The 21509-nt window shown below is 34.5% G+C and overlaps 1 protein-coding gene across 13 annotated transcripts in view; it reads left to right on the top strand.

Annotated features, from left to right (window-relative positions):
* The window catches only part of LOC142083561 (sodium channel protein type 2 subunit alpha-like), a 52262-nt gene that overhangs the window by 20879 nt on the left and 9874 nt on the right, over window positions 1-21509 (top strand). For all 13 annotated transcript variants that reach the window (XM_075153122.1, XM_075153119.1, XM_075153121.1 and 10 more), the window contains exons 14-19: window positions 489-662; window positions 1823-2179; window positions 4143-4595; window positions 13022-13139; window positions 15082-15236; window positions 16451-16624. In XM_075153122.1, the coding sequence (XP_075009223.1) occupies window positions 489-662; window positions 1823-2179; window positions 4143-4595; window positions 13022-13139; window positions 15082-15236; window positions 16451-16624 (1431 nt within the window). The remainder of the gene's footprint in view (window positions 1-488; window positions 663-1822; window positions 2180-4142; window positions 4596-13021; window positions 13140-15081; window positions 15237-16450; window positions 16625-21509) is intronic.

Genomic DNA, 21509 nt, shown 5'->3' with positions numbered 1-21509 from the left:
AGCCTCGGCATAATTGGCCTTTTTTTTGGCAGCTAAGAAAGAGAAGATATGCTTACTGTATCTGCGAGTTCTCATGAAGACTTTGTTTAATAGCACGTCACTCTCCAATTTATGACCAATTTATATTTTTCCACACACCTTTGTTAAAGTGGCTTCCATTGTGGCAAGTGCAACTGTTACTATCTTGCTGAGGAAAGTTCCTTTAATTATACGGATGGCAGATATGAGGAGCAAACAGGAGGTCTGTTAGGAATAGTTTATTCTTCACTATTCACTAATGCACCTCGGGTTTAACTGAAATTAACAGAATTATGCTACAGCTTTTGATATTGCCACTTATCTTCTCTGTGAGGTTCAGCTTGTGATAATTTTCCTTACTGACATCCTGCTGTAAGATGGTTGTTAATTCTTACTTAAGTTGTTCTTTATCTTCTGGTTCAACTTATTCATACTCATCTACAAAGTAACAATAAACATTCTTCCTTCAGGTTTTTACTGGAATTTTTGCAGCAGAAATGGTTCTGAAGATAATTGCCATGCATCCTTTTTATTATTTCCAAGTTGGCTGGAATATTTTCGATAGTTTTATAGTTACCCTTAGTTTGGTGGAGCTTTTTCTGTCAAATGTGGATGGATTATCCGTTCTCCGATCATTCAGATTGGTAAATAAATTAGTGATAATAATATATATGCATTAATTAATGCATTATATTTGTATTTTAACTGTACTCATGTAAATAAGACTTTTTAGTAATATGTATATTTTTTACTAAGTGTCACAGGATATCTCTGCAAGCATATTTTACAAAATTATTTGTTATCACTGAATAGTTTGTGCCGTTTTATGGTTCAGAAGCAGCTAAGTATTTTTTCAAGGGAAAGAGCTATAATTCTATTGTAATTGTTTTAACACAGATGGCTAAAGCACAGTGAAGTGTACAATTTATTTAATGCATATTGAGAGATATAAATAAATAAAACATTTGTAGTTTCTGTCTACTTCCATATCTGGAAATTGCAAAAAGAATAGAAGTGTTCTTTTAAAATATAGGAATTATAAAATTCTTTTTTTTTTTTTTCAATTTAAAAAAGATTGATTTTTCTTTCCCCCTTGGCAAAAAAGGAATGCTTTCTTTTATTAGAAAAATATTTTTATTTTAAAAATGAGAAATGAACTATGAGACATTCTTTCCCCATGGTCTCTTTCCATTTTGCATTTCCATTTTGCTTTTATCTGAAAACAAAAAATATTTAATACCTTTTTTATTTTGGGTGGGTTATGGGTAAGAAAGAGTATGAATTATACTTTTTTCCCCTTCGTAAGTTGAAATGTTTGACTTAGGGCTTGTGTTTGGCTTTTTTTTCCAGACTGTGGGTCTGTCTGATCCGTTTTAAATTTGTTGGAGGCAATATTCTTTTGGAAGACCCCATTCTTTGAGGATTTCAGAATCCTTTATTTTCCTTCAGTAGAATCCTGTTGAGCTTCACTGTTTTTTTTAATTTGTTTCTGCACATAATCGTTGAGATGTATGCCATGTTCAGAATTCACTATCTGAACAAATTCAACCAGCGTGTTGTCTCTTTCATGTAGAAAAGAATACAGATATACTACACAAAAAAAGAGCAAAGTCTAAAATTTATTAAGCTTGAAAAGTGTGGATTTTATGAAACTCCTGTTTCTGTGTAAGTTATGGTTGCTGGAATCATGTTGAAGTTTCTTCTTTTTGTTATTGCTGAGAGTCACTAGTTCATAATCTGTTTTTTATTTCTATAGCGTTTTTGTAACTACTGCAAATAATGTCTTTGTATTTTTGTTTTTCAGTTGCGAGTTTTCAAATTGGCAAAATCTTGGCCAACTCTAAATATGCTGATAAAAATTATTGGCAACTCAGTGGGGGCTCTGGGGAATCTGACCCTAGTGCTGGCCATCATTGTGTTCATTTTTGCTGTGGTTGGGATGCAGCTGTTTGGGAAAAACTACAAGGACTGTGTCTGCAAGATCTCCAAGAACTGTAAACTTCCACGCTGGCACATGTATGACTTTTTCCACTCTTTCCTGATTGTATTTCGAGTGCTGTGTGGAGAATGGATAGAAACGATGTGGGACTGCATGGAAGTTGCAGGCCAACCCATGTGCCTTGCCGTCTTCATGATGGTCATGGTGATTGGAAACCTAGTGGTATGTAGCCAAAATAATTTGAGAATTTATTTAGAGAAAGAATGGTAACAGAACCAGTAATGAAGTTTTTAAACATTATTAAATGTGCTATTTAAATATGCTTTTTAAGATTTTGAATTTGTTACGGGTATGGGTTCTGAAACAGAGTTTTCTATTTGTTGGATTTCTGATCCTATATAGAATCCTCAGCTTGGAGGATGGGCCCCCTCAGGGGTCTGGAGTGCAATTCAGAGGATATGGGTGAGAGAGGGAAGCATCGTGTGTTCAGGTTTTTGTGGACTACTCCTGGTTACTAGAGAGAGAGGGAAGAGCAAAGGCGCCCCAAGTGTTATGCTCCCAGGATGGGAGTTTGCTGTGTGCAGAAGAGGACATAGCAGGGCCTTTTCTCCCTAGCTGATTGAGGCATCACTTCCAATCACGCGTAGCCAGGTGGTTTTTTTTTTATTATTTTTTATGCTCTCTCCTATCTAAAAGACTGCTTTAACGTTCTTAGACTCTGAAATTTAAGCCATTTTGAGCCCTGCTTGCTGCACAGCCAACTTCTTACACAAATGGAGTAAGGAAAATTGAATTGGAAGTCAGCAGTTCTGCAGAAAAAAACAGATTCAAATACTTCACATTTTCTTTCACCTGTTCACCTTTTTGCTTCCTATTTCTTAAATGCTTTTTACAGACACTTTTAAAGCAGTCTGTATTATATCTTCTTTTTCTCTTTCAGAAGAAAGCATCAGATCTGTACCAGTTTGTACATTACCATGTATAAATTTGTCTTAAATATGTTTTTGTCTTAAATATGTTTTATATTTATTAACTCACCAGTATTTGAGGCCTTCATTGCCCCGTCTTTTGCTCTGCTTTTCTCATTGCCTACTGTTTCTCACTGCCTAGAGTCTTCCTCTATTATGCTACATCTTTTCTTTCGGCAACTGTCAGTAGCAAAAGAGATTTTAAATTAGCCATCCTGGAGGCATCCTTTAGGAATAATATATCTAATAAGAGGAAAAAGCTAATTATCTTTAAACCAGTCATGCATTACTACTAGTAGCACAGCCACTTGCTCCAGGATTTTCTACAAATCTATTGTCTTATAATGAAGAGAACTGTGAAATTGGTTGACCAAATAAAGCATCCTCCTTAAATAGTTTTCTAAACCAGAAGATAGGACTTTGTGGAATGAAGCATCCATCTCTGTGAATTTTTCTACAGTATTTACTGTATTCTGATTTTATGCCATAGCTCTAGTAGAATTTGTTACGTGAGTAGACAATCCCTGCTGTTCGGGGATCTGTTATCCAGTTGTCTTTCTGTGTTCCCAACACATAGTTTTACCCTGTTGTCTTCAAAGCTGATAGACGAGCTGATCTGAAGGCTTTAAGAGCTGGTACTCTGGTTCTTTGGCTATCCTAGTACCATTTGAGCTTCTGGTAAACTCTGGGCTTGTATAACTGATATCTATTCTATGTTTTGTCTTGCCGTGGGAAGAGAATGACTTGAGGGTTAGGAGACAGGGTGTGCTTCACATTTTGTAAATTGCATACAGCAAAATATTTGTGTGAGTTTGGACCAGCATTGAAGAAAGCTGTTTTCTGCACAGATCAGCTATGTCTTCTGTTGCTGAAGAGTGCTTCCCTATGCCAGAGAAGTAAACATTTTGGATCTGTTCAGTCAGTACCAAAGAATCATTCATTTGAGACCTTCTACAAACACGAGCAGAAAAAGAATTTACAAGTATCTTCATAGTCATACAGTAATGCAAAACCACAAAAAAACCTGCATTGGGGTATAGGGCAGGTGTTGTGCTTAAATTGCATTTACGTTTTATTTACTGTGTAATTTCCAGAATCATATACAGCAAAGGAAAACATGAAACCTAAGTTCATAATGGGTGACAGAAGAAGCATGTGAATGAAAAATTAAGTGAGAAAATTCAGCTGTATTGTCTTTTTTTTTTTTTTTTTTTTAGGTATTGAACCTTTTTCTGGCCTTGCTGCTGAGTTCATTTAGTTCAGACAGCCTTTCTCCTACAGAGGATGATAATCAAATGAACAACTTACAGATTGCTGTTGCAAGAATTCAGAAGGGAATAGATTATGTGAAGAAAAAAGCAGGTGAATGTGTCCAAAAGTCTTATTGGCGGAAACAAGCTGTTGTAAATCAAAGAACAGCAACAGATCAGTTGAATGATGAGAGAGACCATTGCATTTCCAACTGTACCATCGCTGAAATAAGGAGAGATACGAATTATCACAAAAATGAGAATGGAATGGCCACTGTTATAGGTGGCAGTGATTATACATCATTCATAAACAACCCAAGCCTTACTGTTACAGTACCGATAGCTGTTGGTGAATCTGATTTTGAACATCTAAATACAGAAGAGTTTAGCAGTGACTCAGATTTGGAGGAAAGCAAAGACGTAAGATTTAAATATTTTATATTTTGTATGAATTAATTATACCAATTGTATTTTTTCATAGTATGGCTCTTCTTGCTTAGAAATAGGAAGCGATTGTGATTTAAGATTGTTGGACTGTACTGAGAGTGAATAAACTGTAATGGGAAAGCTAAAGAGAGTAGGAAATCCAGGCAGAACTATATAAACATATACGAACCCATTTATAAAATGGTTTTGAAAAACAATATTTTCCAAATTTTTGGTTGGATAGACAAACTAGTACATATGTGCAGAATAAACAGAGACAAAAGACGTGTTTTTTTGTATATAATCATCATATTTCCATGAAGTAAGGAGGAAAGTAAACTGCTATTTAAAAAGATTAGAGGAGATATTAATAAAGAATACTAATACCCTTTGCATCTGATTTTTGAAGCTCACTGAATTCTACAGAAATCAGCATTATTTGCCCTGCATAATCTAACAGAGGTGCTAACTCAGGCTAATGAGAGCAATAACAACAGTTTTCGAGTTCTGAAGTTAAAATGATGGGGGAAAGCCAAGGGAACAATGTCAGTATTATAAGATGAATATGTCAAGTAAAAATTATGAGAAAAAATTGAATTACTGAATGAAAAAATACTAATTTCTTGTTTGTTTGTGGGAGTTTTGAACCAGTCACTTCAAAGACAACTGCCTGACCTTAAACTGGGTCAGCTTTAGGAAAGTAGTAATTTGTCGGCAGCTGCAGACTGAGGGGGGAAGCAAAATCATGGATTTCAGCGGATCCTGAGAGACACTGAAAATTCAGATTGCTGTGCTGTGGCTCCAGTGCAGACTGTGTCTGGTATCAACTCCCCTGGCACCTGAAGACACAAGGACATTAACGGAGTGTCACTGCTTATGCAGACAGCCGTACTCCAGCCTGGATTGCTTTGTCTGGATTGTTTTGTTTTCTTTTGGAGTTTGGGTTTTGTTTTATTTGCTGTGGGCTTTTTAGGTTTTTGGTTGTTTTGTTTTGAACTAGCAGTGAATTTGCCCATATGCTTTCCAAATTTTAGAAAATAAGTTTGTTCTAGCAAAGTGTAGTTAAATTAAACTTAAATTTGAAAGGTGTAATAAGGGAACTCTTTAGGTGTTTCTTTTATTGTAGAGTGCCGTGTTTAATGATATTACACTCATTTGTTATTTCAGCAGCTTGTTTCCTGACACTTGATTTGTTCCATCTGCTTTTTGGAGGTTCTGTTGCTCCATATATTATGTTGAAGTCTCAGCTGAGAAGACCTTAGATTACTAAGAGGCCTCTTAAAAGCAAGGCAAACAATATTCATAAGTTGTTTTAAAGTATTAACTGCACTTCGTAAGGAAGCTATAATGTCTGCTGAACAGCTGCTACGTCTTTTATGTCTTATTAATCTGAATACAGGATACTGGCCTTTTGATAAAAAAGGATACTGCCTTTTAATAAAACTTGGTTTTGTGGAAGGAATATCTGATGAAACCAGGTAATTTACTCTTGCTCTGATAACTGTGTTAAGTCTAATCCTTACCTGGAAATTACCCAGCAATTGAAGACACCTGGTTCTTCACTATTTTGTATTTAAGAATTGGGTAACAAAATCTATGACTTCTCACCTCTGATATTCAAGATTAAACATCAGCATTAGCTGTTTATAAAATACTATTATCTAGTATTAATTTTAACCCACTCAAATTTGGAAAAGTGGCTAAGGACTGACATAGTTGAAAGACAACCATAGGAGATACGTAAATTAAAAACAAAAAAACATTTCATGTACACTAGTTCATAGTCAGTAAGGAAATTGTCTTTCATTTTGTAGATTATTTCAGCTCTTTCTTTCAGACTTTCCCTTTAAATGGGAGCAGTTTATGCTGGAGTTGTTAGATAGCTACATTATTTGATGAGCCTTTGAGAAGTCATTGGTGAGAAGTAAGATTAGATTTGTACCAGAAGACTAGTAAAAGATAGATGTGAGGTACCTGAGGAAATTACAGGTTTATTGCTAGGCACGGGTTTTCGTTTTTACATTGCTATATATCTGGTACAATCTATAAAGCACCTTAAACTATTTGAAACTTTTTTTTTTTTAAGTCATGCAGTTGAAAAAGCTAATGATGCTGGGGAAAATTGCTTACCCAGAAGTTTTCGTGTTTGACCTGGTATGATTGATTGTTTTGGTTTGTTTTGTTTTGCCTGCGGCTTCTGTCTGAAAATATATCCTAGATACATGTTTAGCACCTAATGAAGACCAGGAATAACCTTGAAAATTAAATGCAAGGAAAAATGTATTTCTGTTATTTTAAAGGTCTAATTACTACCGTTTAGAGAATGCTTAAAGCTGTAATATACATAGTGTGAGTGTATCTCTGTCTTTTTGGTTTGGGTTTTTTTTTGGGGGGGTGAGGATTGGGGGTGAAGGGGGTTTTGGGGTTTTTTTTTGTTTGTGGCTTTTGTTTTTAAGTTCAGGCCCAAGTCCAATATAAATCTATGAGCTTCAGATATTCTGCTAATTTTACCTCTTTCATGTCTTTGGATGTGCTTAAAGCTCTAATCAACAGCTATAAATGCTATGTTTTGCAAATGTGTGACATATCTAGAAAACACATTTTAAAATAAGTAGGAGTCCATACTTCTGCTGTTTCCAGAACTCAAACAACTTAAAGGGTACATGTTTTAACTTCATTGCGTACCATTCTTACTTCTCACAGGAGTAAAATCAAGCTGGATCAGTCAAGAATGCAGATCTGGTGCTTTTTAACCAGGCAGAGCAACGTGTCAGCACATTTACACAGGTTACCTAAACAAATCATACATATATGATCACTTTGGAGATTGATTGGCCTGCATGCTACTCAGCTACAATATATTTTTCCCCATCCATTGCAATGTAGTGGAAACATGCACAGCCGCTCTGTAAGCTGAGTCCCTTGACTCATGTCACAGCATGGTTGAGGGCAACCACAACATGTTCCTCTCTCCTTGTTACATCTTTGGTATTTTCTGTACTACTTCCGTGGCATAACCTGCATGCTTTGTAGGTTTTTATTATTGTTAACTGAATTATTAAGCATCAAGACTGTTCAAGTTTAAAAGAGGTTAACAGGCTATGATTTTATGAAAATGGAAAGGTAATCTTCACTTCACTTTTTCCGTTCATCTGTTGAACCATGTTTTTAGCTGTCATGTAATTATGAACATTTTCTGATCATGTTCATTTGACCAATGCCTTTGTAATATTACATATATACAATTACTTGTATGCTAAGATGTTTATAACTTTTGATATAAATTGTTTCATGTTTGTTCACAATGTTTTTATAATTTACATTCCAGTTTTCTCATATATGAGAAGCTAAAATACAGGATGAAAGATACGGTCCTGGGAACAAGCAATATCTTTTTTTATACATATGCATAGTCCTTTTGAATATGGATGTAATAATTTAGTTATATTGTACTCATAAAGTTTGTGTATATCTGTAAGATTGGAAGTTAGGGAATAATTTATATCAGTTTTTCTCTTATCATTTTATCATCATTTTCTTATTATCATCAATAATTATTTCTTTGTGAACTTAATCCCGTTGCTTTATTTTTAGAAAGACAGACATAAAACATAATTTCAAGCAAAAATTCTATGTAGGATTCTATGTAGGTGTCTAAATAAATCTGGGTGTTTTAAAACAATATAAATAAGGAAGTTCAAGCAAGCAAGAAATATAAAAATTAGGAAAATCCAGGGTAAGGTTAAATTAAGACAATTGTTAAAAAGACAAAATAGGAACTAGTACCCTCCCAAACCTCTAAACTCAGGAACTCCAGAATTGTAAAACAAACCTTAATTGTATTAAGCTATGTGTTTCTTATCCCTGACGATCTTGTCTGAATAGTTGGGCAGTTCCGCTCCTTGCCATTTAGGGGTCATTGAGGTATTCCTTTTCCAAATATGAATTTTGTTCACGTGGTTTTGTTGTGGAATCCTGCATTATCTTTCATGGGGTTTTTTTGCACTGTATTATATATTGGAAATATTTCATGTCTCACTTTTGTGCCCAGGGGACCTGTAAGCTATTCAGAAAACTGGAATGGAAAAATATCTTTCCAAGGATTTTTCCAAACCATTTTAGAAAAGGCATTTAAATAGGGGAGAGTAGAATGTGATAGTATCCCATCCTACTGGTGCTAAGTATGGGGAGGATGATTCTGATTTGATGGATATTGTTTACGTGACACTGCTTCTGCTTCAAGCTTCTGCTGTCATGAATCTGGACAGGTATAGAACAGCATGCAAAACACTAAACCAGGAGCTTTTAATCATTTGACCTGAAAAATACTTGAATCTTTTTCATTTGGATGTCACATTGTCTCACTGTAACATTCCTTGCACAATAAGGTGATGCTTTTTTTTTATTTTAAATACATATGCATGCCATTTTTTTCCTAATTTACATATAGTAGGAGAGGTAGGTTTTGGTTTTAGTTTGGTGACTGTTTTCCGTGGACAATACTTCTAGTTGCTTTAAAAGGTAAATAATTTGCAAGCCTTATTTATAGACATACTTGCTTTTATTCTTTCAGAAAAAGATAAATAAGAAGATCCCAATGAATGTGACTTTACCAACTGTGCTTACACTGAAGAGTACCATACTCAGTGATAAGTCCAGCTGATGTAGTAAAGATGATGATTACAAAAAATATGCTTTGTGTCCTTTTTGTTGTTTAGTTAATAGTTGAGACTAAATGGAAAAATGAGATTGTTTTTATTGAAGAAGTATTTCCTGCTGAAAATAGATCTAATTAAGCAGGAAAATATTCAATTGATGGAATATAAGCAGCGTAACACAGGTGTGCTAAGGTTTTCTGTTGCATTTCTACATGGTAATATTTTTGGATCCTCTTTTCTAAGAGGTTCCTGAATATACTCTCCAAAGCGCTGTTATCAACAATCATCTTTCACTTTTTACTGCATTTCTTTACCTCCTTCTCCAGCACAAAGAGATTCAGTCTACTTAAATTAAAAAGAAAAAAAAGAGAGAGAGAGAGATCCTTAGTAAATGAGAAGATGAGAATATGCAGCATAGTCTTCCTGTGGGTTTATTCTGTTTGGTTTTTTTTTTTTAAATTACACAAGACAATGTTTCCCTTTTATTCCTGTATACAGCTGTATTGCTGGTACGTTTGTTCTTTGCTTTGGAGATTGGGAAACATGTAATATTTTCCTTTACTATTTAAATATCAAAATGTGAATGACTTGTAAGTTGAATGCATAGTAGCTTGTGAATAAGCAATGGCCTACTTATTATTAGCTCTTATTACGGAGTTTTCTTCGAAGTCATTATCTGCAATTTTGTGTACACTTTCATTTATTATTTTTAAGATGATGCTCACTAAAGATTGATTCTTTACTAATTACCTCAAGCAATTCTAAGTGGCTTCAGTGGGACAATTTGTAGTAACATTATTCTTGCAAGTATTTGTGCCGTCATACCTTGACTCCTTCAGGAAAAGAGAAAGATCATGAGCTCCAAATTTTGGCCTTATAACAGTACAGTAGATATTTGTATTGAAAAAATTAACGTATTCAAAATCTGAATAGCATTTCACTGCCAACAGTGAAAAAGAAAAAAGGTATTATATTGAGGGAATTTTCTCTAACAAAAATGTTTTAGCTGCTGATTTGCACATGTCAAGGCAGCTAATCAACTTTTGAGTACACGAGTTGACCCATTCAGTCCAGTGCTTAATGTATATACAATGAGGCCTTCTTACCTTAGTTTGTTAAACTTTGAACAGCAGCTAAGTGCCCTTGAAGGTGAAGGATGAACATTTCTCTCTTTCCTAAAAGTCCTGTTCCTGGAGTGATTCACAAAATTAGTTAGATCTCAATGAACTTTGTATGTAGCAAAGAAACTAACTCAGTTTTTAATTAGAACAGGAAACTCTTCTATGCATATTGCTCTTTACCGTCTGGTTTTTTTTGTTGTTTGATACCTTCATCTTAGTGAAAAATATGAGCACCCCACATGAAAAAGAGAACCGATGTTTAATTAAATCTGTAACTCTTCAAGCACAGGATTATATCCTACACTGTCCTTAGAAAAAAGAGGGAACCAGGCTTCTTGTCCTTTGTATCAAAATAGTTCATTGAGCCTCTAATTGTATTTCTAGAGTCAAGAAAATTGTCTGTCTTAACTAAAAATAAAAAAATTCTTTAATCTCTGATTCTTCTATCATGTATTAAATGATATATAACTTCATGTTCTAAACACATTGATTCTTTTCAGTTTCTTTTCTATTTATGGTTGTTCATCTTTTAATGTTGTTAATTCATAAAAATCTGTGTTCTTTCAGCCGAATTCATGTCATCTGCTCAATCAGTGTACTAAGTAGCTTACAGTTAAATGACGGAGGGTACTTCATGTTGTTGTAGCAATATGACCCAAAACTTCCTTACTCTTAAAAAATATATATTTTTAAAATTAGTAATTTGATTTATAATTCAATTCATTATTTCAGTTTACCCACCACTGCTGCAACATTTTGCAATATATATGCTATGTCATGGAATGATGAAAGCAGCATATTAATAAAATGATGGAGGTATATAGTGCTATCCTCAGGATCAGTAGAATTAGTGTTAGGAAAAGATGTTTGCTGTGGGTATTGTATTTTAAAATTAATGCTACTAAAAATGAAAAGAAGTGTTTACATTAGATATGAGTAATTTGGGGGTTCTATTCCAGATAAGCAGTTTCTAAAGTAGCAGCAAAGTAGGCAATATTACTGAATTATTTTTAATAAAAATCAATGCAGAACACTCGGTTGCTTTTTCTTATTAAATTGTCTTTGTCTTCTTTCACAAACATTAAAAAAAAAAATTGTTTAATGCCTAAAATAATTTTGTCCTTTCACATTTTGCAATTGAGATGTAAATATAGCTTGATTGGATGGTGCCTGTAACTTGTCTGCTTTTATATCTTAAATGTCTCTTAATCATGCAAGTCTAGCTCAATTAATGAAAATGGTGTTAATTCTACAAAACCGAGCCTGTTTTACAAAGTGTGCTTACATCATTCCCTACAGACATTTAGTTGTGTGAATTCATTACTGATATTACATACTTCTTGATAATAACATTGTAAAATGTCAGAGAACACTGTGACCAAAACTACTTTGACTTAGTTTGGTACTCATACTCAGATTAAGTGTACAGGACACCGTATCTTTCTTTAAAATCTCCAAACTATGGATTTTTGCAATACACATGCAGATTACAAAATAAAAAATAAAATAAGGCTTATTCTTTTATTAGTAATTTTTTGTACTAATGTGACTTATGTAATTTTAATTATTAAAACAAAAACAAAAAAAAATCCTTTCTGGGTGTTAACTGTACAGGTATGTGTACCAGAGTAACGGGTAGTTTCAGAATGCACAATGTAATACATATGTGCATTGGCAAAAAAGAATGCAAATTAATGCCAGTTGAAATGTATTTATCGTACTTTTTCCTTTTTGAAACTTACCAGTATATATGAAAAAACATAAAAGGTGTTCATATGGTAGTGATAATTACGGGTTAAGATAGGGCAGGCTTAATTTGTTTTATGAATGTGTTGACGGTAGTGTTCAAATTTACATCTGAAACAAGGTTTCATATTAATCCTGATTTTACTTTAGCATTTTCCAATCTAGAGCACAAGAATGATCTTAAAATGAAAAATAACTAAATTATCTGTGGTCAAAGGTAACCAAATTTTATTATAAATTGTCATATATGCCAGAAGTGGTTAGTTTGCATCATACTGATGTTTAAAATGCCAGTGAAAAATAACTGATAATTCATTTCCTTTATTTTTATATTATGAATAATAGGCATGGAATTAAATTCAGTCCTTAAAAACCTGCTACATTTTGTCCCTTGGACAGTTTACCCTGACAGTTCACAATTTAAATTTTTTTGCTGTCAAGATTTACTGTCTTCAGGTTGAGGAGACTGCTCTAATGAAAGTAGCTACCAACATACATAATCTTAAAGTATACAGTATAACTGGTATTGATTTAAAATGTAGCAAGAGAAATTATAGTAAGAAAAGAGTAGTAGAAAACAAAATAAATAGAACATATATCAGAAAATCTACTTGGTAGTAGTGAACTTTGATGAATGATAACACTGTACTATATTTAGACGAGAAATTCTGAAATTCCATGAAAGATTACATGATACGCCTTGCAATCTCTAGGTAGAAAGTGGGTGATTTATGCACATTTCAACAGCATTGACTGCTATATGTGGATGTTTGTGTGTATTTCTTGTGACAAATATTGTTGTTATTATTACTTGCACACAGTGTTGCATGCTTAAAGTTAATTACAGTTCTAAAAATGTAAATATTAAATAACTGTTACCAAATTTTATTTTCAGAAGCTAAATTTTTCCAGCTCATCTGAAGGAAGTACAGTTAATTTAGCTGTCTTTGGAGAAGAACAAGCTGAAACTGAACCAGAAAAAGCATCAGAGCTACAAGCATGCTTTACAGAAGGTATGTTTTACAGAAGGTATGGAAATAAAATTTGGGGCTAGCAATTACATTTTGTTGTTTGGTTGTTAGCATTGGCAGTTCAAGGAAGCTATTTGCTGCAGCAGTCCCAGATCCTAGTTTGTGAAGTCTTATGATTAATTTTGCCTGCTGTAGATAGTTGTACTGAAGTCCATGGAGCCACTTGTGTGATGCAAAGTTAAATATGTGTGTATGTGATCATTTATAATATTTTAAAATAAACACTAGGCACAATTCTATAAACTGATTCTCAAATCCTGTTGATTTAAATTACATTCTCAGTAGTGAAATCTGCAAGACCAAACCCTACACCAGGTTCACTCCACTGAGAAATTTAAACCAGAATCATGTGATTACCCATGGTCCCTTCATAGCGCTGAATCATCCAGTGGATGATTCAGATCTTGGAAAGTTTGACTCAAACAATAGAGTTGTTATCTTGACATTACACCGTTAATTGGGGGAGGGGGTGCATAAATATAATGTGGGATGCAACAGGTGAATGAGATCCTATGTTTTTATTCAAGTAAAGAAGACTTAACTTGAGTCTTCTCGTAACTTGAGACAAGCATACTTGTATGTCCTTAGAAGATTCCATTTATTTTAGTTCTGTATAGCTATGTCTTTTAGGGGACTACTGTAATTTACTGTATAGGAATGTATTTCCCATTTTTGTGATATCACAGATTTTACTTTCCTTTTAATCCTTCATGATTAAAATCATTGAAAACAAAATATGTTCCAGGATTAACTCTCCTATCCTATGCATGCTTTTTTGATTTAATGTTATGAAGACACCTTTGACTTAGGCTAGGACTCTTGTCCTTTGAAATATTGTTTCACTCATCTTTAAAAAATCAAAATTGTTTTGGAATTTGGGGCTATATTGAATATATTAAGCTCTTCATTAAGGAAAAAAGTACACTTCTCAAATAATTTCACATTGTATTACAATTCTCCTTTATCCTTATATTATGTGATGTCTGTCAATCCTTGGGCATAAGATTAATTTTTCCATAATGTAGGCATTTTGAGTAGTTGAAGGTAAAGTAAATCATGCTCTTCACAGCGGTAGCTGTTTTATCTGAGCTGATGAAATATAGCGTAACTTACTTGTAACATATTATCTTAGTGACACTCACAGGAAAACTAGAATACTGCCTTTGGGATCTATTAAAATCGTTTAAACTTGGTTATGTTTCTATGTGATTGATCACTTTTAAAGAAATAAGGAGACTACTATTAGCCAAGCAGATACTGAGGTTCATTGAAAACTGTGCCTTGAGGCCCCATGATAAAGTAGGGAGCTCTCCAAGGTGAGGCAGAATTCTGTGGATGGTTGCCATAAATCTGTACCGCATGGAAAAGCTCTCAGAATCTCCAGTTAAATCAGTTGTTTACGGCATGAAAGAGGTATCCTTAGTCAGCCCTTGAAGCAGAGGTTATTCCTCAGTATAATAAAATAAAGGGTGTTTACGTCCGTGTGATTTATTTGAACCTCAGCTGAGAGACAAAAGTACTTTTAAAAGAAGCTGCTGTACTCTTGAACTAGTTCATGTGAAAGTGGCTATGTGTTTATGCTCTTTGTTTCTACACCCTGACAATTCTCCTATGTTCTGTGATTATCTGTATATAAATGAAAAATAATTAAAAAAAATGTGTTTATAAATGAAAATTAGCTCAGTTAGATGACTCTCTCTGATTCTAAGCTTGGTGTAGCGTCAGGGTAGTAGAAAAATTGTGTACCTGCAAGTTCTCCTACATCCAAAGTATCAAATCGAGAAGGTAAGAATGCTTTAAGTAGCATGCAGTAATTTGAAGCACTGACTGCCTCATGAAATAGGAGCTAGTTAAGAGTGATTTAGCTTTTTCAGGATAATGAAAATTCTACTGTATAGCAATTTGTCATTATTTCTATTCTTAGGCTGTATTCGGAAGTTTAAATGCTGTAAAGGCAATATGGAAAGCACAAAAGGAAGAATCTGGTGGAACCTTCGAAAAACCTGCTACAAGATAGTAGAACACAACTGGTTTGAAACATTCATTGTCTTCATGATTCTTCTCAGCAGTGGTGCTCTGGTAAGTAAGGCTTGCACCCAGTACCTATAAAAAATATTTTATCAAAGATAGTATTATAACACATCTACATTCATTAAGAAAAAAATACAAAGTTGGCTTGAAAAAGAGCTCGGAACTAAATTCTCAGAATATTTTGGGTAGTGCATATAAAATAAGTCATTAAAATTCTGCTGTCAAATAACATTCTGCAGATGAATTTTTCATGAATACAAGGTGATGTGTGTGTGCGAGGGTGCTTATGAAAAGGATTACACTAAAAATCTTGTTAAAGAAATTATAAAAATCATACAAAATGAATTGTATGCAATAACTGTAACAATTGTTCTACTTTAAATTAAAATTTTCCCCAAAAGCGGTATAGATACTGAATTAATCATGTTCTCAGTTAATTTTTTGCTTTAGTTTTAGTTTCAGTATTTCTAGACTGTTACATAGAAATCTTTGAATTCCTTTATACTATTCTTAGTGACATTTAGTCCTTCACACAGCTACTAATTATTGGGTTCTTTTTGGTTGTTGAGTGACATAGGATTTGGTATATACTGTCATTATCTCTGCTCCAGCACCTGAAGCACCATGTCTCTTCCTTCTCTGACCTTGGGGTTTGCAGGGTAGTTTCTCTCACTTTTTTCTTCAGTCCTCATACTGCCATGCGGTGTTTTGCCCTTTCTTAAATATGTTTTCCCAGAGGCACCACTAGCTTCACTGATGGGCTCAGCTGCTTCCTGTGGTGGGTCCTTTGTGGAGCCGGCACGGGGCAGCCGCTGGCCTTTTCTCACAGTGGCCATCCCTGCAGCCTCCCGCTACCAAAACCTTGCCACCAACACCCAATATTGGAATTCAGCAAAGATCAGCAGCAAGACAATATTTGGTCACTGTAGCTCATTATTCTCTTTTGTTAGTTGAATTTATTATAATTAGGAGACTGCCTTCTGACTGAGCCTGACTGGGCTTTTCAGGGTGACAAATTGTAATTCTGTGTTGACTATTATTGAAATTTTTGGCAACTTCTCATTATATTGTAATTCAGGCAATGATAAAATCTAAAATGCGGAAAGAATGCAATTGTAATCTCTGCTTATTCTGACTTTTCAAGGTAAAACATCTAAAGTTGAAAGTGATTTTACTTTGCATTTTTAAGTTGGTTCTTTTGGCTTAATTTGTGGTTTGCGAAGACCTATGAATATCTGACTTACGCAACCCATTCTTCACAGGCTTTTGAAGATATATATATTGAACAACACAAGACTATAAAAATCATACTGGATTATGCTGATAAAATCTTCACTTACGTCTTTATTCTGGAAATGGTGCTAAAATGGGTGGCCTATGGTTTTCGAACTTATTTCACTAATGCTTGGTGCTGGCTGGACTTCCTGATTGTTGATGTAGGTACTATACTTTCTAAGTAGCCTATTTCTGTTGTTTAGGCAGGTCCTTTTATGTAACTCCAATCTGATACATACATGTACAGTGAAGAATATACATTGGGTTTAAAAGAACAGAAAATGACATACTGGTGAGTAAGATTCCGTTGTAATTATTCAGTGAGTAACTAAACCTGCCTTTATATTTATGCTATCATTGACTCCATGCGTTCTGTCTGTGTTTCACTGTGCTGGGTCCCAACCGGTGGGTGAGGACTATCAGCTGATTGGACTTCAGTCTTCTGGATTAGGTGACAGAGAACAAGGAGGAAGCAGACACAGAAAGGAAAGGGAAATTTAAGTGAGCACATGGGGTTTGGGTAGGACAGTTGATCCCGGGCTTAATGAATCACAGGCAAAGAACTGCAAGGGAGAATGGTATCAGGAAGTCAGGACAACAGCAGAAGAAGAGGGGTGGGGGCAAGGAGGCAGCAACTGGAGTAAAGAGAAGGATTGAGAAAAATGAAAAGTGATGGCCTATGGATCAATATAAAATGGTGGGAATCATTCATTCGCAATCCTCATTTTGACTGTTATGGAGCTCACTGTGTACTAGGCTGTAAGGCTAATTTCAGTGCAACTCTTTCACTTTTCATGACACATGACCTTCTAAAGATTCTTTTTTGGAAGCTGAAATTATTTTGATTTTGTTTGGCTCTGTCTCTGATCATAGAGAATGTCTTTTGTTGCCTCTCTGAATTCTGAATTCTTATAACAGAAAAAAAGCCAGGTTTTAGGTGACAGAATTAATGTTTTTCAACAATTACAATATAAAGTACTGTTGAAATTGCACTCCAAAGAAATTAATGAAATTAGTGACATTGAAGTTTTATAAAGAAGTTCTTACTCTTTGCATAGACATTTGAGGGAAATTCAACAAATAGACAGGGGTCTATTAATCAGATGGAATCTGGAATCTAGGACAGAAATTTTGTCCCCTACCCAATAGAATTGAAACCTACCTAATGCTCTTTTTTAAATACTTTTTTGAAGGGAAAGGCACAAGTAGTGTTTTTTTTCTGTCTTCCACATTTAACTGTGCTTCTCTTTTTAGCATCAGTTATGGGGCGGGGCCGCAGAATCCCCATTCTGAGCAAATGGGCTAACTCAGTGAAATGAGGTATAACATACGTTTTCTCTGGGAAATGCAATTTTTAGCTTTCTCCTTTCATGTCCTTTCCATTCCTTCTGCTGTGAACACCCAATATATACTTATACAAAGTATAAAGTCAACACGTATTCCCAGAACAGATGTATTGATCTCTAAGAAACTTAGTGAGTATAAGAAGTTCTCCGCTTTCCTTAAGATTAAATTCTGCAAAACAAGATACCCTCAACAAGGCAAAGGAAAAAAAAGTTAAGACTGTCTTTGAGTGAGGCTGAATATATATTTTTTTTTAAATATATTCGCTTTCTTTATGGATGCCAGAGACTTCTGATTTTTTTTTTTTATTGTAACTCAAATGTTAAATGAAAAAATATGGCAATTTTATAATTAGTGGCTAATCAGCAGCAGTCATCCAGATAGATTTTGTCATCTTTGCATAGAATTGTTGATGCCATGCTTTAGTCTCATTTCCTGTTAGGATTCCAAGACAGTATGTTTCCAGTACCTTGTGATACTTAAATTTGTATTTCTATTTGTCCACTAGAGTTGTCATTTGTGAAAATGAAAGAAAATTAGAAATAAATAAATAAATATATTACCATTTAAGAAGTATTCAGAATTAGTATCTTTGTACAAGCTTGTATTGTGAAAGGTTGTTCTTGAATTGTGTTTAAGATAAATTCCTCTTAGTAAAGCATACCGTATCTCCATATGGGTAGGTATGGGCTATTCCTTTTTTCAGTGATTTCAGTGCTTTCATGTAGCCATCTTCATCTCTTGCTTGGAATGCCTACATCTTATGACCCTATAGCGGTAGATCATAGAATAATTTAGGTTGGAAGGCACCTTTGGAGGTTTTCTGGTCTAGCTCCTTGCTGAAAGCAGGGCCAGCTTAGAAATTAGGTCTAACCTCAAGGTTAGATTAGGTGGCTCAGAGTGATACCCAGTACCCAGTTTTGAATGGAGATTCTGCCACCTTACTTGGCAATCTGTTTCCAGTGTTTGATCCCCTTATTGTAAACCTGCCCTTCCCCCTGAAAAAGTCAGTGGTGGTCTGCTTAGCTTTTTGACTTTATTGCCAGATTTACTTGTTATTGTTTTCAGCTAGTAGCAAGCAACTTTAACTCTTTCTCTTATTGCTGGCATTTTACCGGTTGGTTTAGGTAACAGGCAGTGTGCTGCTGATAGTTTGAATCTATCTTTATCTTCCTGTCCTATGCCTTTATCCAGCTAAACGTTGAACAAATTTACCATACCAATACCAGTACAGTTTCACAGTGAGGCAACATTTTACAGGACCTTTTTAGGCAAACTGTTCTATACCTATTGGTCTAAACTCTCCAGCTGTCCCCTGTTTGGGGGACAGAACTTATAGCATACTAACAGAAATTCTTACCCATGTGACGTTCACAGTGTTTCCAGAAAAGGATAATTAGCCCCAAAACAAGTACAAATGCTGGTTTTGCTCAATCTTCCATGTGCAAGTTCAAAGAGTATAATGAAACATAACAAACTTGGGATTGTGTAGGGTTTAACAGCTTGCTTGAACTACCTTTAGAGGAAGAAAAGAAGCGTAAGGCTTCCTCATGTGTAAATGCAACAGGAGACAGCCATCTGGAGTGGAAGACTCAGGGAGGACACAAGTCGTTGACTCTCACCAGAAAACAGCAGGACAACCAGCTTTTGAGCTGTTAATCCAACTGTACTGAAGGTTTCAAAAATTCTTGCAGATTAGACCCTCTCTTCCACAAGAGTAATAAAGTTCAAAGAGGAAATAAATCTCAAGGCATGTTAATTGTTCAAAACACAAGCAGTTTAACAAATCCAAACTAAGGTGTTTCCACCTTACGTTAACAATGTGCTTTTCTACAAATGCCCTATTTGGTAGTTACAAGAACAGAAAGTTGAAATGAAGCTGAGGATGGATTCTGTTTCACATCTATCATTACAGTGTGTTTTTTACATTTCCCCTTCTTTTTGTTACAATGCACCTTTTGAATTTACTGTATTGGTGAAAGAATATAATATTATTTTCTAATTTTACATCACAGAAATGTTACAGTTAGCACTTTTATATGTGGAAGAAAGTTCAGAGCTGGTATCAGGAGTTGTCCAAACCGTGATCATACATAAGGCAGAGGAGGAAATTATTTATTAAAAAAAAAAAAGAAAAAGTGCTTGCATGCACATGCACACACATCCACAAATGGTACCAAAAAAATTAAGCTTTAATTGCCATCAGCACCACGTGGTGAGATGAACTATCCTCCCTCTCCTTTATCCCCTCCAAAAAAGAAAGCAGAATAAAGCAATATGTTAAATTATATTTTAGTTTCCAAAGAAAGATAAAATTACGACATCATTAAGTAGAGATCTGCTAATCTTGCAGGAAAAGGATTTCTTGCAATGCAAATGTGCATATATAATAACCGTATTTTCTTAGATAATGCAGTTATCTGACAGGAATAGTTGAAACAGATTTTCCTGTATCTTCTCTAGAATTATAAAAGTAAAGCCTAATGATCTTAAGGTCTTGATGGATTCATGTGGATTAATGCTTTCTATCCTAAATGTTTGTCTAACAATTTTAATTTAAAGGAACAGTCTTCTGAAACTTAAGTATTATAGTTGAGTTTGTATAGGAAATCAGATTGGTGGCATAAACGAAGGTCATTCAACTCAGTGAATGTTTTTTTTCTGGCTCTTCTCCTAGTTTTCTTTTTTTCCTTTTTTTAATGGAATTTTCTTCACTTGAACTATATGGCCTAATTATAATTACTTCAGCAGCTGAATTATCTAAACTTTTAGATGGGTTATTTCATAAATACAGGTATATAATCATTCATGATAAGACATTGTAGTGATTACTGATTTGTATTTCATATATTGGCAAGATGTTGAGTTCCCTGAGTTAATTTGGTTTTATCTAGTTTGTATGATTTACAAAAAACATTGCATCTTGATTTTTTAAAATCACCCCTGATTTTATTAAAACATTGCATGCTATGTTTAAAAGACATAAAAAATTAGTCAGTTTCTCCTCACTGTCTATGTATTTTATAATGTGCCATTGTTTAACCCATTTCGATACTCCAAGGCAGATAACTCTAAAACATATCTGCCAGCTTCTTGATCATTCTTGGACTTAGAATTTTTAACTTCGGTTTTGAACTTCAAACACGAGAAACAGTGCTCTTTGCCAAATGGAGGTAAACATAGATTTTCTTCTGGTACTTGATACTATGATTTTTAAATATCCAGGTTGCAGTAGTCTGAAGAGACAACAAGCCATAGCTCAGAATTAAATTATTAACTCTGTCATAACTCCACTTCCCAGGAAAGTGCTGTCTACTGTTCTATGCATTTGAGTGCATTGCCTTTAGGTAATTGTATTTGGTATTTCTTTGTGTCTGTCGTACAGTTAGGAGTCATGCGTGTCAGAGTCCTGTCTGACTGAGTATATACCACTTCCAAGTCTGTCATCATCTGCAGGCAATATGAATTACTAGTTATTCATGTATCTGCTATTATGTGAATTATTCTAAGTGCAAATTAGCAGAAGCAAATGCTGCTGGCTCACATTTTATCATGACTATAATAATGCATCTGTAGTAGAGCACTGTTTGGTATCGTAACATGTCATGTAGAATGGGATTAGGTTTTCAGTACCTTTCAGGCTTTGGCTGAGTTTATTGGGAAGATGAGCTTTTATTCAAATTCTTTTTATCCAAATTGCCC

The sequence above is a fragment of the Calonectris borealis genome, chromosome 6, assembly GCF_964195595.1.
Source record: "Calonectris borealis chromosome 6, bCalBor7.hap1.2, whole genome shotgun sequence".
In the NCBI taxonomy this organism is placed as follows: Eukaryota; Metazoa; Chordata; class Aves; order Procellariiformes; family Procellariidae; genus Calonectris; species Calonectris borealis.
This window is presented reverse-complemented; position numbering and strand designations above follow the sequence as displayed.